This window comes from Elephas maximus, chromosome 1, assembly GCF_024166365.1.
Source record: "Elephas maximus indicus isolate mEleMax1 chromosome 1, mEleMax1 primary haplotype, whole genome shotgun sequence".
In the NCBI taxonomy this organism is placed as follows: Eukaryota; Metazoa; Chordata; class Mammalia; order Proboscidea; family Elephantidae; genus Elephas; species Elephas maximus.
In genome coordinates, this window is record NC_064819.1 from 195,565,508 (window position 1) to 195,583,274 (window position 17,767).

The 17,767-nt window shown below is 42.3% G+C and overlaps 1 protein-coding gene across 4 annotated transcripts in view; it reads right to left on the reverse strand.

Annotated features, from left to right (window-relative positions):
• Window positions 1-16,965, reverse strand: part of SOGA3 (SOGA family member 3) — a 53,477-nt gene extending 36,512 nt beyond the window's left edge. The window contains exons 1-4 of one of the 4 annotated variants that reach the window (XM_049901775.1): window positions 16,620-16,962; window positions 13,483-14,699; window positions 12,811-13,035; window positions 10,869-11,027 (exon numbers count right to left, since the gene is read on the reverse strand). In XM_049901775.1, coding sequence (XP_049757732.1) covers window positions 10,869-11,027; window positions 12,811-13,035; window positions 13,483-14,649 — 1,551 coding nt within the window. In that variant the 5' untranslated portion in view covers window positions 14,650-14,699; window positions 16,620-16,962. Of the gene's footprint in view, window positions 1-10,868; window positions 11,028-12,810; window positions 13,036-13,482 lie in introns of all 4 variants that reach the window. The other 3 variants (XM_049901865.1, XM_049901682.1, XM_049901945.1) reach the window with 3 other exon arrangements.
• Window positions 16,966-17,767: the final 802 nt, after the last annotated feature.

Genomic DNA, 17,767 nt, shown 5'->3' on the forward strand with positions numbered 1-17,767 from the left:
CTAGTCGAAGTTGACCATCAAAAGGTCCTGGCAGGAATGCTGAGGGCTGGTAGGTAGAAAAAGAAATTGTTCAGGATATGTCTCCTTACTCCTTCACTTTTCAACACCACATGTTTAGCAATAACTAAATTCCCTATGGATGATAGCTCCCACTGGGTGGACCCTACTCCACTGGTCCAGCTCTCTCTGGCCGCAGTAACACAATTTACTTAGCTCATGTCATCACCTCTACAGGCAGCAATGGCTTCCAAGTGTTGCTAGGCTTCCCTGAATGCCTCAATATTCCTGATTTGTTCCCTTAATCCTTTCCACACCACGATAAATAACCCTCTTTGTTGAAGTATCTTTATTTGAACCATCTGGGGTGAATTTTGTTTTCTACTCAGGAGCTCTGACTAATACAAAGAGTGGAAAAAAAGTCCCATAAGTAAAGGGAGAAAATAATTCAATCTACAAAGCAATCAAAGACAGACTAATTTCACAGTTCTCCAATGTAAAACAAATGCCAGAAACTAATGGAACAGAAAGCATGATCTTTAGTTTTGAGAAAAAAAATTCAAGTCAGTAATTCCATTCTGCCATTCATGTGTGAAGGCAACCAAATGTTATTTTCAAAAACACAAAGGCTCAGAAAATAAAACATCCACACACTTTTCTTTGGGTTAAGGGTCGGGGGGAGTCAAGGACGTTATCTAATCAATTAATGGGAAAGTCTCAGAAATGCAGAAATTGTGGTTTAAAATCATTGATGATAAGTACTGAAACTGTTTGAACATATAGAATTGTTTATATGACTAAAATTGCCTATGAAAGCAAAAGATAATCACTAAATTTAAACTATATACTTTAACAGTGAGAATTTAATAGTACAATCTTAGATCTTAAATTAACAAAGACCAGGCAGTAATGTTAGGGGTTGGACTAACTGAAAGGATTCTTAATTCCCTTCATTTTTGATTCTGGTAATTGGGAAAAACTGAGAATCATATAGGTATTACCAAAAACCCTTAAAGTTAACACTAGTAGAATTAAAAATAATATGTCTGCTTTCCATCTCACTGCAGAACATAATTATTCTAATTTAAATTTAGTTGTACCTCGAAATAAGTGAATCCAGTAGCTATATTTACCCTGTAAGACAATACTTTCCATATAATAGAACTTCCTAAATGCACAAGGATGGATGTTACTAGATAAAGATCTATGAAAATATTTTCTTTCTTGAGCAAGCAGGCAGTGAATACAACCTCATACCAACATGTTAGTTCCTCATTATGTGCTTGAATAATCAATTGGGCTTCCTAATTTTTCTATCATTATTCAAGGTTTTTGGCCAACTTAATGGTATGAATGCTTACTCTGTGAAGAGCAGAAAAAATAATGTAGTTAATTTTATTAACCACTTACCACTACAATTAATTGGCTAGACAAATTGGAAATAACTGAACTAGCCAGGAGATGAATATAGAAGAGTTTAAATTTTTAATATTAAGTGTTTCTGAGTTGAATCATGCTGAATATAAATGGCCCCATTAAGTGAAATATATAAGTACAAAATGGAAAATGTCAGGAGAGAAGCTAAATGGTTATCTACAAATGTCATTATCATCTGGATAAAGATCAGCTTAACTGACCTTGAAACGTAGTGGTGGAATTAGAGCAGAGACATCAAATAAGTGATTGTATTGTCATTAAAATACAACCAAATTTAAAATCTTCTAGACATATGAATTTTCAATTTGGAAATACTTCCCGAAATACTGTGAAATTGCATGTTATACTTACCCAAGAGTAACTCAAGTGCTGGAGAACAAAGGAACTGAGTAAATTCTAGTTTAAGGAGCTAAACCTGAGCTTCCCTAAAAGCAATCTTATCTTCTCAAACACCTCTTCCCTCAGCCAAGCACTTATTGACAGTTTTTATATGCATGGCAGTATGTGTGTGTGTGAATTAAATAGAAAAAATGGTTCTTCAATTCAGACAGCATAGAATTTAGCTGTGGAGTCAATAAATTCTACAAAGCAATCTATAGTATCTTGTGCTTAATTCTCATAAAAAGATCAGACTTAATGGTCTGACTGAGCTTAGAAGAACCCCGGCAGTCATGGTCCCCAAACCTTCTGTTGGCCCAGGACAGGAACCATCCCAAAGCCAACTCGTCAGACATGGACTGGACTGGGCAGTGGGTTGGAGAAAGATGCTGATGAGGACTGAGCTACTTGCATCAGGTGGACACTTGAGACTATGCTGGCATCTCCTGTCTGGAGGGGAGCTGAGAGGGTAGAAGGGATTAGAAGCTGGCAAAACGGTCACAAAAAGAGACTGGAAGGAGGGAGCGGGCTGTCTCACTGAGGGGAGAGTAGTTGGGAGTATGTAGTAAGGTGTGTATAAGTTTTTATGTGAGAGACTGACTTGATTTGTAAACTTTTACTTAAAGCACAATAAAAATTATTAAAAAAAAATAAAGTATCTTGTACTTGAACATTTTTGATCAAAGAGCTGCCCTCCTCTCTCTGCTCGGGTGTTTCTCTTCAGGAAAAATATTCACAGAAACATCAAGGGAAGAGAGAGGCATTTAACCAGACAAATTAGCATATTCAGCTGTTTATGAATGTAGAGGCAGACAGTGTAGCTGCATTATCTGTGTGTCCCCCAAACTTGCAAAATTCAAGCTAACAGATGGTGATACAGTAGCAACTAAGAACATGCCTAGTGGAAGACAGAATGGAATAGGTGGAAGAAATCATAATAACATTAAAATGGAGCGAAATGTAAAGAGGAGCTTAGGAAAGCACAGGAAAAGAGAAAACAAATGTGTTCAAAGGCCTGTATAAGAGAACTGGAGTCACAGATGTTGGATATGAAATTTCAAATTCATGAACTTCAAAATTCCTTTTAAAACAAGCTACGGTACTGTCGCGGATAGAATTATGTCCCCCCCAAAAATGTGTGTATTAGCTTGGTTAGGCCATGATTCCCAGGATTCTGTGGTTGTCCTCCATTTTGTGATTGTAATTTTATGAGGAATAGGGTGGGATTGTAATACCAGCCTTACTCAGATGCAATGCAAAGGGAGTTTCCCCGGGGTGTGGCCTATACCACCTTTTATCCCTCAAGAGATAAAGGGAAAGAGAAGCAAGCAGAGAGTAGGGGACCTTATACCACCAAGAAAGCAGCACCAGGAGCAGAACACATCCTTTGGACACCGGGTCCCTGCTCCTGAGAAGCTCCTAGACCAGGAGAAGATTGAGGACAAGGACTTTCCTCCAGAGCTGACAGAGAGAGAAAGCCTTTCCCTGGAGCCGATGCCCTGAATTTGGACTTGTAACCTACTAGACTGTGAGAAAATAAATTTCTATTTGTTAAAGCCAATCACCTGTGGAATTTCTGTTATGGCAGCACTAGATGGCTAGGACAGGTACATACACACAATGGAATATTACACAACAATAAAGAACAATGATGAATCTGTGAAGCATCTCATAACATAGATGAATCTGGAGGGCTTTATGCTGAGTGAATTAAGTCAATCACAAAAACAAAAAATATTGTATGAGATCATTACTATAAAAATTCATTAAAAGGTTTTACACACAAAAAGAAAAAATCTCTGATGGTTTCAAGGGATGGAAGGGGCAGGAGGGAAAAATACTAAATAGACAATAGGTAAGTGGTAATTTTGGTAGAGGGTAAAACAGCACACAATATAGGGGAAATCAGTGCAACTTGTACAAGGCAAGGTCATGGAAGCTCCATAGATACATCCAAACTCCCTGAAGGATCAAATTACAGGGCTGAGGGCTGTGGGGACCATGGTCTCTGGGACTTTCTAGCTCAACTGGCATAAGAAAGTTTATAAAGAAAATGTTCTATGTTCTACTTCGGTGAGTAGCGTCTGGGGTCTTAAAAGCTTGTGAGTGGCCACCTAAGATGCTCCACTGGTCTCACCCCGTCTGGAGCAAGGGAGAATGAAGAAAACCAAAGACACAAAGGCAAGATTAGTCCACAGGACTAATGGACCACAACCACCACAGCCTCCACCAGACTGAGTCCAGCACAACTAGGTGGTGCCTGGCTACCACCACTGGCTGTTCTGACAGGCTCACAATAGGGGGTCATGGACAGAGGTGGAGAAAAATGTAGAACAAAATTCTGACTCACACACACAAAAAAGACCAGACTTGCTGGTCTGACAGAGACTGGAGAAACCCAGAGAGCATGCCCCCCAGTCACCCTTTTAGCTAAGTAATGAAGTCATTCCTGAGGTTCACCCATCAGCCAAAGATTAGACAGGCTCATAAAACAGAACGAGACTGAAGGGACGCACCAGCCCAGGGGCAAGGACAAGAAGGCGGGAGGGGACAGAAAGCTGGTAATGGGGATCCCAAGGTGGAGAAGGGGAGAGTGTTGGCATGTTGTAGGGTTGGCAACCAATGTCACTGAACAATATGTGTATTAATTATTTAATGAGAAGATAGTTTGCTCTGTAAACTGTCATCTAAAGTACAATAAAAAAAAAAATTCCTTTTAGGAGTTAAGTCTTAATCAGCTCACCTAGAGCTCTGTGGCAATAATAATAGCAAAAACAATACTCTGATGTCTATATCCCATTAACGTAAAGGTTGGAGTTTTCAATCCACCCAGCGGCTATGCAAAAGCAAGGCCTGGTGAAACGCTTCAGTAAAGATCACAGCCAAGAAAACCCTATGGAGCAGTTCTACTCTGTAACACATGGGATCGCCATAAGTCAGTGGGCGACTCGATGGCAACTAACAACAACAACATATAGTGTGTCTCACAGTTTATAAAGCACTTTCATGCATATTACCTCATGTTATCCCTAAGAAGACTAAAAAAAAAAAATACTGGATAGGGAAAATACTTATTTTTCTTTAACAGATGATTAAATTGAGGTTCAGTATTAAGTGGCTTAACTGAAATTACACAGCTACTATGCTGTTAAAAGAGATGGAATCAACAGACCTAAAAATATTTTTCTAGACCTATGTTTCTAGTTCTTACTTCAAAGATTCCCTTTTCATGAGATAAAACAGATTTTTTTCTTTCCACACTGGAAGTCTTCTCTTAAGGCTTGTTCAGCGTTCTCTGAATATGCTCTGGAACTTGGAGACTCTGGGAGTTGTGAGATCCCTGAAGAAGGCAGGTCATTTGGGGCTCAGAAAGGACATGGCAGTGGCCATGGAGGGGTGGCCTGAGTCCCCACACCATGGCTGTGCAGTTTTGGCTAGCAGAGACCATGCGCTTGGAGCCAGATGGACTTGGGTGGGAACCTGGTCTGCTTATTAGTGATATTAACTTGGAGCCTTGGAGTCTTCATCCATAAAATGGAAATATAAGCAACATAATTATACACAAAGTACAGGGTACACAGACTAAAATATAATTAATACTCTGCGCTGATGACTATTGAACAATTGCACCCTGGGGCCATTATCCATATCTTTCCAGCCAAGTTAATTGCTGAATTGACCGTTCCAAACACTGAAGGGTTTAAAGCAAATTAAAATGGGTAGTTTTTGAGAGTGACAGGATGTAGGGTCTTCTCTCATTCCCTAAGCCTGCTTCTCATATTTTCTCCCCAAAGCACTCAGAAATTGAATTGCAGAGCTGATGTTCAGAGTGTCAGAGTCGTCCTCTTGTTCTTGAGTTCCTGCCCTCAACCCCCTTTCTGAGAAGCCTATGTGACTTTGTTTTAGAAAACACTTGCTGCCTCTGGGGGATAACTGGGATATAAAATAAGCAAAGTAGAGAACTGGAAGCTTCTAGGAGGTAGGAAATCTCAGTAGACCTCTAATTCGGGAAATGAGGTGAGGCTAGAATTACCCATCTGCTCCTTTCTCATTTTGTTTGTACTTCACTAAGCACTATTGGAAAGAGTTTTGATGTGAGACCAAAACGTTGGCAGTTCAGACTCACCAGGTATTCCTTGGAAATCATATGAGGCAGTTCTATTCTGTCCTATAAGGTTGCCATGAGTCAGAACTGACTTGACGGCAACGGGTTTGGTTTTGTTTTTGGTTTTGCCTCTGCAAAATAGGGTCTGAAACACCTCATCCAACTGCCATCCATTCACTCATTTAAAATTAGTTATTGTTTATCAGTTTTGTGCCTGTCCCTTGTCTGGTACTGCAAACACAATGATGAATAAAGAGACTCAGTTCTTACCCTGAGGGAGTTTACAGTCTAGTGAGGAAAACAGTCATACATATTAAGTATGAAATGACACATTATACTACAGAAGAATACGGTCTAACTGACTACATGCCAGGCACTTAAGTGGGTACCAGGGGTCCACAGTGACCAAAACAGGGATGGGCCCTGTTCTCATGGAGCTCACAGTCTGGTGTTTTGAGGGCCTCCTAAGAAAGTGTACATCAAAGTACCTGGTACAATACAGCATATGGTATAGTACAGCTATTATGAAAATATAACACATATAAGGCTTTTTTAATCAGACTTGGCCTAAGTTTGTCTTTTACTGTGAACCATTTCAAATCCCTTTTTAAGGTAGGTGGGATGCAGAAGTCAGAGAAGTAAACAAACCTTCAATAACTGTATAAAAAAAAAACCCAGTGCCGTCGAGTCGATTCCAACTCATAGCGACCCTATAGGACAGGGTAGAACTGCCCCAGCCCCACAGTTTCCAAGGAGCGCCTGGCGGATTCGAACTGCTGACCCTTTGGTTAGCAGCCGTAGCACTTAAACACTACACCACCAGGGTTTCCCAATAACTATATAAGTAACATATTTCTATGGGGATATTTTAACACAGGTAAGCTGCTCGTGTCTCAGGGAAATACCACTCAGAGTTCAGCCTAGAATCCTTAGACTATGTTAAACTGGCCTCTAGCAGAGTCCAGGTTTGGAGACTTACCCCAATTGGTCACGTTTTATCAGGAAATGCAGTGAACATCTCAACGTGTTATTATCGACAGATATTTTAAATGAGAACCACAAAAGTATTCAGTTGCAAATATTTACACAGGTAAAACCCACATTTGTACAGTGATTTGAAGCCATTAAAGCTTCAAGTATACAAAGTTCAAAATGGTAGCCCATAAAGGAACTGGGATCTGGTCAACTATGTGGCATTGGATGTGGGGTGTGCAATGCTGACATATATTTTTATGTAAGTGATCAGAAATTTGTTATAATAAAAGTTTCAATGTGTTTCACGAAATAATCCACAACTGATCAGTGCACTATTATGTTTCTGCTGAGGGGATGCCATTTGGGTAAAAGTAAAGAGCCACTGACCCAAGATGGCATGTTAAGAATCACTTCAGAGTACAAGCAACTGCTTATCCAATTTCATGAAAAAAAATCCAATAATGTTTATAAATTTTAAGTAAATACATCTTTAAAATCCATGAATAACACATCATATATACGGTGGAAGACAACTTTCTTATGCTTACCTGGCACACTGTTTCTTGCTTTTAATGTTTCTATTATTCCTGCCCACATTATTTAACAAACTATTAGCTCTGAGAAGACATAACTAAAGTGATAGTTTTTAATTGATACATTTAAAAATATTTATGGCAATTTCTTTTTAAAATACCATTGGCCACTGTTCCATTTATAAATAAATAATCAGATTCAGCGGAAAATATTAAAATGACAAAGAAATCTCCCATGAAAACTACCTCTTGGGCTGCTTCTTCACAGATTTATTGCTTAACATATTTTTCTGACTCTTTATAAAAAAAAAAAATTTATAGCTTAGATAAATATGGCCTATCAAAACCAAGTGTAGTTACGGTGAGTTACTTATTTTATATAAGATGACAGATAGGTAAATATACTGGGCAAGCATTTATCTATTAAAATACTCTATCTGGAAAGAGAATCTGGTATATAGACATACTTTCAATGTACTCTTAAAAAAAAAAAAGACATCACTGTTGAAATTTATAGTACTAATTATTTTTTGTGTTCTAGAATGAAAGTTTCATGGTAGATAGGAGATACTAACCAAGTGCATAGAAAATAAAAGTCCCAAGATAGATAGTGCTATTGCAATAGGCCATTTAAGAGCTCTCTAGAGCAAAGACTGAGAAAAGTTAAAACTATTTTCTTTTAAGACTCTTGCGTGACTGTGAGGGATGAGGGAACACAAAGGGTGCAGATTCTAAAATGAAAAAGATCTAATGAACAGTTTTCCTTATCATCATATCTCAGTTACTGTTTCTTCCTTTTCCATCTTCAAAGGTTCTCTGTTGGTGATTTGTTCGCTGAAATGTATGTCATTAATGCTTCTCCAAGCACCATACCTTAAAGTTTATACGAAAAAATTTCTTCATTCTGAAGCACACAGGGGGTTTCAGAGCTTTGAAAATCAGCAGCAGAACTTCAGGAAAGATTGTGACCCTCAATTTAACTGTGACAAAAACTTCCCCTTCACAGAGAATGTTTTCTATAAGGCTTCCTCTATACCCTTACTTTATCCTATTTGTACATTAACCTGTCCTACACTCAAAAAGCTAGCTAATTGTTGTTTCCATGAAATAACAACTTTTACAAAAACCTATATTTTTGTTTGTGATACTGAAAGACAGGCCACCATTTTTCCCAGGTTACATAACGCTAAAGGCATTTTTCTTCAGCAAGAAAATATAATTCTAGTAGCAAGTAGCAATCAATGTATTATAATCTGGAAGCAAATACCATTAAGATTCTAAGACAGCATCCTAAGAGGTCCCTCTTGTTTGCAGTTGGCAGAATATCAGCTATGTTATACAAGCGACGAGTTGCAGTCGACTCAACTAATTATCCTCATCCTGCCTCTGCTCAACTCTTCTTATTCCCAGGTGCCTACCCCATGCTCTCAATAGGAGAAGATAAGCAGATGGATGTGAGAAGGTATACAGATGCCTCTGCAGCCACTAGCCTAAGACCAACTGGTCGATACCCTTGAAGCCAGTTAAACCCTTAGTAAACGGTTTCCAAACTCTAGCAGATGGTCTGTTGGTCCCAGTGGTGCTGTTCAACATCTATATGACTCCACATAAGGGACTAAAATCTGGCAGTTGGAGGACTGTTTCTCTCTGATATATTCTATTTAACATTTTATGATTTTATTCCATAACTAGTGTCATTTCTTCATAATGGAGAGCGTGGCCTGGTTCTATTCTCTCCACTGGTGGAATGTGACAAAGGGATGACAGACTATGTGGTTAACCAAGGACTTGAATATGCTTTCATTTTACAACCAAGGGAGCGGATGGTTAACTGAAGCTTTTGCAAGTCGTACAAGGTCAAGGCAAGCGTCAAGCACAGAGCCCTCTCCCCAAAGCTAGCCGGTTATTGTGGCAGCACAGTTTTATTATTTACCTTCATGGAGGGTAACAAAAACTACTATGCAAAAATCTTACTTGAATGACACATTCCTGAACCAAAGCTAGCCAGGTATTCTTCCTGCTCAGTTTTATTATTTACCTTCATGGAGGATAACTACCATGCAAAAATCTTACTTGAATGACACATTCCTGAAATCTAAATATATTTTTAAACTACTTTTTCTATTTCTGACACTTTTCTGAACACTATGAAGGTCAACCTCAAATGGGTAGAACCGTCCTCCAGAATATTTTCGGTTATCACATTTAGAATTTCTCAGCTATCTACTTTCTCTTTCATCCTCCCCATTTTCATTTCTTTTCCTGTATTTCTCATACAATGAATGATATTTTAGAGCCCACCTTCTTACAAAAAGGCTACTTTACAGTAAGTATCTCTGTATATGTGCTCCTAAATTCCTACACTTCTACTGTTGTATTCTCTAAGCAAGGATTGGGGTTTGGCTTTTATAACTCCAGGGAGAATATGAATTTCCTCTTTGGCATGAACAGATAAGAAAAATGTTCTTTTAATTCAAATTAAATTGCTATTTATTACGAAGCTAATTATTTCTTGATAGATCTCGTCTCTTTTACCCTTCAGTTATTTCCTTTGATCCTGATTCTGTTCTTTGATGGCAAAATCTTTAAATACTTGAAAGAGAACTCCACTCTAAAAGGCAGAACTAAGATGAACTGGTTAGAGTTACAATTAAATAGATTTCAACTCACAACAAAGGAATCCTTTAAACAGAGGTATGCTGTCTGTGATAATCTGAAATACTACGGAATATCTTGAGGGTTAGTCCCTGGTGATGCTGTAAGCATTAGACTATTTGAAGGGCTTTGTTAAGAGAGAATTCAAGCAATGATTGAATTAGATTAATAGTCTTTTCTATCCTGAAAGTTCGTGGTTCAGTGAACTCAATAGTAATGTGACAGGACTAGCTCTCCCTTCAGCTAACACAAGGCTTATCCCTTCATACTCTTGACACCCTCTGTGTTCGGTGTGACTGTGTAATTTATTTAATTAACATATACTTCATTTAATTAACATATATTTAAATTTGGAAATGTTGGTGAGGTAGTGGTTAAGAGCCATGGCTGTTAACCAAAGACTTGGTAGTTTGAATCTACCAGGTGCTCCCTGGAATCTCTATACGGCAGTCCTACCCTGTCCTACAGGGTCGCTATGAGTTGGAATTGACTTGATGGCAATGAGTTTAGGTTTTTTTTGATTTTACCTTTAAATGACCCAAGGATAAAAATCAGTTACAGCTCATATACTCAGCTCATAGAGAGGCAGGACTCAGATAAACTCAGATCAATTGCCTCTGCTCATTATTGTTTGCTGCTCATCTTTAGTATAAAATCATATCTTTGTTAGTATACTGAGCGAGGACAACTGTCCTCTTGCGGTGCAAAAAAAAAAAAAGATATTTCAACTGTCATATTAGCCCTTGAGGTTCTGAAAATAGCATGCGGTGAGATAACTCAATACTGACCTCTTTCATTTTTTCTAGTTCATTCTGTAAAGCCTGCTTTGCAATCTCAACTTCTATAAGCTGTTGCCTCAGTTTCTCATTTTCATCTTCTGTTGTTGTTCTCTTTTCTTCTACATTTTCCAATTCATGGTGTAGTCTCACAGATACGTCCTTTGCAACCTAAAATTCAAGTGTTTGTAACAATAAAATATAAATCAATGACAATATAAGTGGGCTACTATGATAAGTGAGCTATACTGAAAGCATTAAGAGCCAATATTTATATAGTGCTCACTGTGTGCCAGGCAGTGTTCCAAGTGCTTTACATAAAAACCATTCATATATACACAATTTAAGCCTCACAACAACCCCATGAGATAGGTACTATTATTATTCTTATTTTATAGATGAGAAAACTAAGTCCCAGAAATTTGAAGTAACTTGCTCAAGGTCACAGGGCTAGCAAGTGACTCTAGACTCTACTCCCTTAACCTCTACACTACACTATAGTCATAAATGTCCTATTGTGTTTTATCATTCTAAAACAACTCTGGAGTGGACACTTCCATTATCGCACTACTCTAGGGTCATAAATGTCATAATGTGTTTTACCATTTGTATAGAAATTTTACATACCCCCTCTAATTCTAAAACAACCCTGTGGGATGCATAATTCCATTACTACCCATTATAAAGAATAAAAATAGAAGTTTTCCATTCCAAGTGGGGAGTGAGACTTGAATTTTGATCCTATAGAATTCCAGGCGAGTCCTGGGGGTTAATTTTTTTTTTTCTTGATGGTATGTACTTTTGTCCCATGTTTTGTGCTCATCTTTTAAAATTTCAAGGTTTGGAAGAGAAATTGAGCTGTCTGGTGTAAAGGCTCAAGACACTGACGGTTCTTAAACCGGGTAGGGAGCCAGCTGAGCCACATAGTAGCCTGAGGGCTGTGTAGGCAACCTCTGTAAAAGGGTCTGCTTCTGCATCTCCAAAATGATGCTAATAATAATCTCTACCTTATTATTAAAAAAAAAACTTTTTATAGGCTTTTTTTTTTATTTTTGAGAACTAAATGAGATAATAATGTACATAACAATGCTTGTCATGGTGCCTGTTGCATAGCAACCTCTCATCAAATATTAGGAAAAGGAAAAAAATCATACAATGACTTCCATAAAGTGTTTTCTCATAGCTTTTTAAAAAAATCAAATATAGGATAATAACGTCTGCTTTTCATATTTTGATGAGGTTAATATTATTTAAATTATACGCATTTGGTTGTTTAAGGCCACGAAGGTAACATCTGGTTTGCACTGTCAATGAATCTGCTTCTGGTCAAACAACTAAACAGATCACACCTGTCTTAAAGGAAAAAAAATGCATTTTCACTGCTGAGATTTCTTCACTGGGGAAGCTTCTAAAGGAGCAACTTTCCACTGAGAATTTACTTCACTCTTCCAGTGCTAAGTACAGAAAGGAAAGAGTCCTGAAAGAAGGGGTGGGTATGGGGGGGCTGAAACTTGCAGAGAGAAATCCTAACCCTGGTATCTGTTGTGTTGCTATTCTGGGCCCGATCGCGTTAAGTAGTCCTCATTGCGTTGCTTTGAGTGCCTGAATCCACCTCTCCTTCATTTGGGAAACAGACTAGGGAAGCTAGATCAAGGCCAGAGCCTGTGTTCTGCCACGCCCTTGTTTCTGCTCCGGAGGGGGGCACGCCCTTCTCCCACTAGCTCCGGAAAAGCCACTGTTACTCCTAGGAGAGCCAGGTCGCTCTCCATAAAGCCCTCCACATACTCGACTCTTCAGACTCACCTGTCCCCCTATCCGGGAGCCTGACATTTCGTAGTCAGCATTACGAAACTCCATACCCCACTGAAGGCCTTTCAGTGCTAAGAGGCCTTGACCAGAGTCCCCCACTCACCGCCCTATCGCGCGCCTTCAAGCCCCAGTGCCCGCCCCAGACCTTGAGGTCCTGCTCCAGGCTGCGCAGCAGCTCCCCGTCGATTTCCCCAGTCTGCGCGTAGCGGAGCCTTTTGCGCTCGGCTTTGCGGAGGCGGTACTGCAGGATCCGACAATTTTTGTTGGCTCTCTCCAACTCGTGGCGCATTTCCTGCAGCTGACACGCATCTTCCTCGAAGAAAGTGTCCCTCATCTCGTCCATCTCGGTCCTCAGCTCATCGATCTCGTTCTGAGGCGGTAACAGGCCGCGGGTCAAAATCAGCCTCGTCCCCAGTTCCTCCGACTTGCACCGGGCACACCCCATCCCAGCTCCAAATTCTTAGCTTTACTGCCCCCTCTCCTTGAGATAGACGTGCCAATGAGCTGAGCGAAGGGGACGAAAACTAAGAAAATGGGCCCTCTTTAGGCCTTCTCTCGCTCTTTCACTCTAGATGCTTTCACGAAAATGTGGGGCAAACCATTATAATAAGAGGAAGGAAGGCCTAGATTTGGATTTAAATTAAAGCCTAATGATCTCAATCTCAGGTTCTGTTTCGAACCTGGGAAAGGCCTACGAACTCCCCTCCCTCATAAGGCTCCCGAGCAGTTTAGCAACCTCTCACATCCGCCAGACACGCCCTACCCATCCAAGGCCCGCACCTCCCCTCCCCCACCCGGTTCCCCTCACCTCCCTCACCTTGAGAGTCTCGTTCTCCTCCCGAAGCTTCTCCATCTCCTCCTGCATTTCTTCTTGCTCCTGGAGCTGCTGCGGGTGCGGCTGCGAGGAAGGGGGCGCCGCTGCCTGCATGCCCCCACCGCTCGAGCCGCCCTCTGTGCTCTGCTGGGGGCCTTCCGCCGCCGCCGCCATCAGGGAGGCGGAAGGGACCGCAAGGGGCTCGCAAACGGCAGTGGCGCCGGCCACCGGGGAGCTGCGGCTGTTGCTGCCGCCGCCGTTCTTGGTGTGCATCTGAGCTGCGGCGGCCGCCGCTGCCGCCCGCTCCTTCTTGAGGTGAAACTGGATGAGCTCAGATTGCAGACATCCTTCCTTCCAGTAGCTCCCTCCGCCGCTGCTGGCACCCCCGGCAACGCCGCTTCCGGCGTTTCTGCCGCCGAGGCCTGGGGTTTTGCCCGCGGAAGATGAGGACGGCGAAGGGGAGGCCTCCTCCCCGCTGCTGCCGCCCCTCTGCGGAGCGCGCACGCCTTTCCCTCGCCAGCCCCTGGGCGGCGGCGGCGGCGGCGGCTGCGGAGCGCCCCCCTCCCTTTCTCCGGAGCCGCCGCCGGCTCCTCCTCCCTCCCCGCCCCCTCCTCGTCCTTCCCGGGGCGGAGGGGGTTCCCCGAGTTTCGAAGGCACCGACTCTGACTCCCGGGGCGACTCTTCCGGCTGGCCCGGCCTCTTGCCGCTCACACCGGCCAGGGTTGCGGCGAAGACTGCTTCAGCACCAGCCGCCGGTTGGACAGCTCCGGACCCAGCGCCTTTGGGCGCCGGGGGCGCCGCCTTCTCAGCCCCGCCTCCGCCTCCCCGGACACTGGTCGCAGGCGCCGCTCGGTTCCCGGTCTTGTTGCCTTGCTGCTGCAGCTGCAGCTGCAGCTGCTGCTGCCGGACAGAATTGAGTTTGGTGCCTGCCCCCACCGGGGACCGGGTGGCCGCGGTTGTCTGTCGAGCCGAATTGTCCTTCGGCCTGGCGGGTGACTGAGCTCGCTGCTGCTTTCTGCTGCTACCCTCCGGGTGCAGGCGAGCCTCAGTGGCGGCGGCGGCGGCTGTGGCGGCGCCTGAGGCTGCAGCGGCAGGGGCAGCACCCCCGGTCGGTGGCTGACTCATGGCCGTGTAGGGAAAACCTACCAGATGCGATTTGGAATCGTCCATTACCAAGTCATCCTCTTCCCTCCTCGCCGCCACAAACCTTCTTTTCTAAGCTGCGACAGAGACAAAAGAAAGGAAGTACACAGCATGTCTGCATGGCTAAGGAGCAAAGGATGATTTTGCTGTTCAAGAGAAGCCCTTGAATATGATGAGATTTGAAAGGCGCCTAATAAAAGCTTTGCTCTTGCTCTTAAGGGAGAAAAAGGACCAAACCTTGATGCAGAGCTGTCATTTCTTATTTTGCCGAGGGAGGCGCTGTCTCCATCTCACTCCACCCCAGTAAAATGATGACAAATCTGAAAGCGGCAGAACCTAACATATTCTCACAGCAGCAGGTTTTGGAAAGGGTGAGATACAGAATCAAAAAGAAATTGATGAAAACGGAGACTATAAAAAAGAAGAGGAAAGAGCAAGAGATAACTTCAAAAGGAAAAGGTGATGTCCACATGCTAGAGTTGTCAGCACATGCTTTTTCTGCTTTGGTATTCTTCAGTATCAAATGTGCATTTAAAGCCCAGTGTAGTGGAGAAAGTTTTATTTAATTAGTATTCCCAAGTTTCAAATAGAGATAAAGGGTTACTATTCAGGTTCCCTGAGAAAAAATTGTATGGGTTAATGACTTTTCTGTCACAGCTCCAATCCCTAATGTTGTCTTTGTTTAGAGAAATACACCCACTTTCCTTTAAGCTAGAAATGAAAGAAAACATAATGAATTACTTTAACTAAATCATCCTCAGGTTTAAGAAAATAATAGCATTAAGAATCACCTATATTTGTTAGGCATTCACAATCATAAAGAGATTTTTTTTTTTTTTAGCTTTGGGAAATAATTTTTAAAATACTTAAATAGAAAAATCAATGGGCTGTCTGCAATCCCTTATGTTACAAGTGAGGACTTTTTCTATATTTACTGACTTTGATAATTGCTGTGAATCATTTTAGTTTCAAGCGTAATTGCTAAATATATAAATATCTTCATTCGCAAGCATCTTTGATCATCGGGGGCACAGCTGTAGTTTTAAATGTCTGTTTTCTTCTACAGAGCTAAATTTTCATGTAGAATAACACTGCACCCAGGAAGGTAGTGCATCCTCACTCATGGTGGTGAAGTCAGTCTCCATTGTATCTTCTTCCAAAATAAATCCATCACTGGCTTGGTCAGTCTGGAAAACTGCAAGCCACTGCCTTGTGATTTCTTCTCCCTTATAATTCAGCCAGCTAGTCAACTAGAAACTTTTTCCTTAAAAATATTATTTTTTTCTGAAGAACTGAAAATGGCATGACTAGGCAGAATGTTCTGCTTTTAAAAATTCTTCCTATTAAGTAAGAGGAGGTGCCTGCCAGTCACTTTACTTGCATTATTCATGTTATCATCTATTTTCAGTATCATAACTTAGTCAACCTGCAGTCATTTCTCATTTTATAAAGAAATATTATTGGAAGGTGCCCTCCTATCTCTCTCTTTCCTCGATCTCCTTACAACTCACTTTGGGAAACAATAGAGAACAAAGAAAACACTAAAGAAAAAAAAAAGTTACCCATCAACTTATGTTGTACATCTTCTCTGGGAACCATAACGCTCTTAGAATGTGCCTACTTGATCCTGACGGGTCACAATAAACGAGAGCTACCCTGTTGCCAGTACAACCTTATTTTATTTCTAATTAGGCAGAACCACCTCGGACCTGGAACGCAATCAGGGAATGCTTAAACCCAGGTCCCCACACAGCTTTTACCTAGGAGAAAGCTCGCGTTCCCGGACCTCGGTTCCACAATGAAAGGTACCTGGCAGCTGTCACGTGGTCCTCACAAAGTGACAGGATGCTGCGTCTCTTGAAGGCTTCTCCCGTGGAAATCGCCACCCAAGCAACCCCAGCCGAGACTAAATCAGCATTTAGAAACTCAGGTTTCATCTGCTCGCTGACCCATCCCATCTCTCATCCTTATCCCTTTAGAAATCCAGAACTGCTCACTTCTCAGCAGGGGCGATGTTTCCGAAGTTGAAGCAAATCAACAGCGCTTTCCTTCTGATCTTCCCAGGACTCAGGATTTGCCGTGTTTTCCGGAGCTAAGGAAAGTTCAACTTCGTCTTATCTGCGACTTTCTGGCTGAGCACGACTTGGGCCCGCTAGCCCCAGTTCCACACCCACGGGATTTCTCCAAACAAAGGCCTTAATGTCAGCGCGCAGCGGCCCCCCGCGCGCGTTAATTCCCGGCGGTCGGAGGCTGGGCTGGATCTGAAGCTCTGAGCGGGCGAACCCACGAGGTACCAAGCCGTGCCAGACGCTCCCCAGGAAGTGCAGTGATATTCATGAGCTGACTTCACCGGCCTGGATAGGCGAGGGGCGGGACTGCAAGGGAGAAGTAACCAAAGAGAGGTTAATTTGAAAAAGAAAAAGAGGGCGGGGGCGTGGGGGGGGGGGAAGAAGACAAAAAGGCCAGAGCCACTCCCGAGACGCGAGAGCTATCGCCGCGCTTCAAGTCTTTGCTCCGCTCCCATATCCAGAACTGGCCGCAGCTTCCAAAACCGCTTGAAAACGAATGTACTGGTTTTTGCAAAGCTTTGTTCTGGTCTGGATCAATTTCCATCAATTATTCATTTGAGCTCTTTTCCCAGGGAGGCGGATTGCAAGAGCCGTCTGGACGTGATTGACGTCTCCTGATGCAGCCGCGAGGCGCTGGCGGACGGCTGCTGGGAGTTCTCTTTGTTCACTCATGTTAATTCTCAGTCGAGCTTTCCACGCGGTGCTTCTTCCCCACCCCCATTCGGGGCGGAGTCAGCAGACGTCGGTTCCACGAGTAGATAATGGTCGCCAGACTCACCATCGCACAGACAAAGGGCTCTTGAGAAGCCACGACAAATTTCGTGCGAACAGAATAAATACCGATTTACGGAGAAGGTTTACGGACGGGTTTGCCCTGATGCATTTTCCTCCCTCTTATGTTAAGTTTCAGGCTCCATTGGAAGACAAGGAGCAATTGCTAGAATTCATGGTCTTTATGTCAGCGCACGTGGGTAACAGGAATCAGGAAAAGTGTTTATATGTATAAGATACGAGTTTAAAAAAGAATTCAGAATAGATGGCTTTGCAATTTACACTAGTTCATATTGTTCCACAGT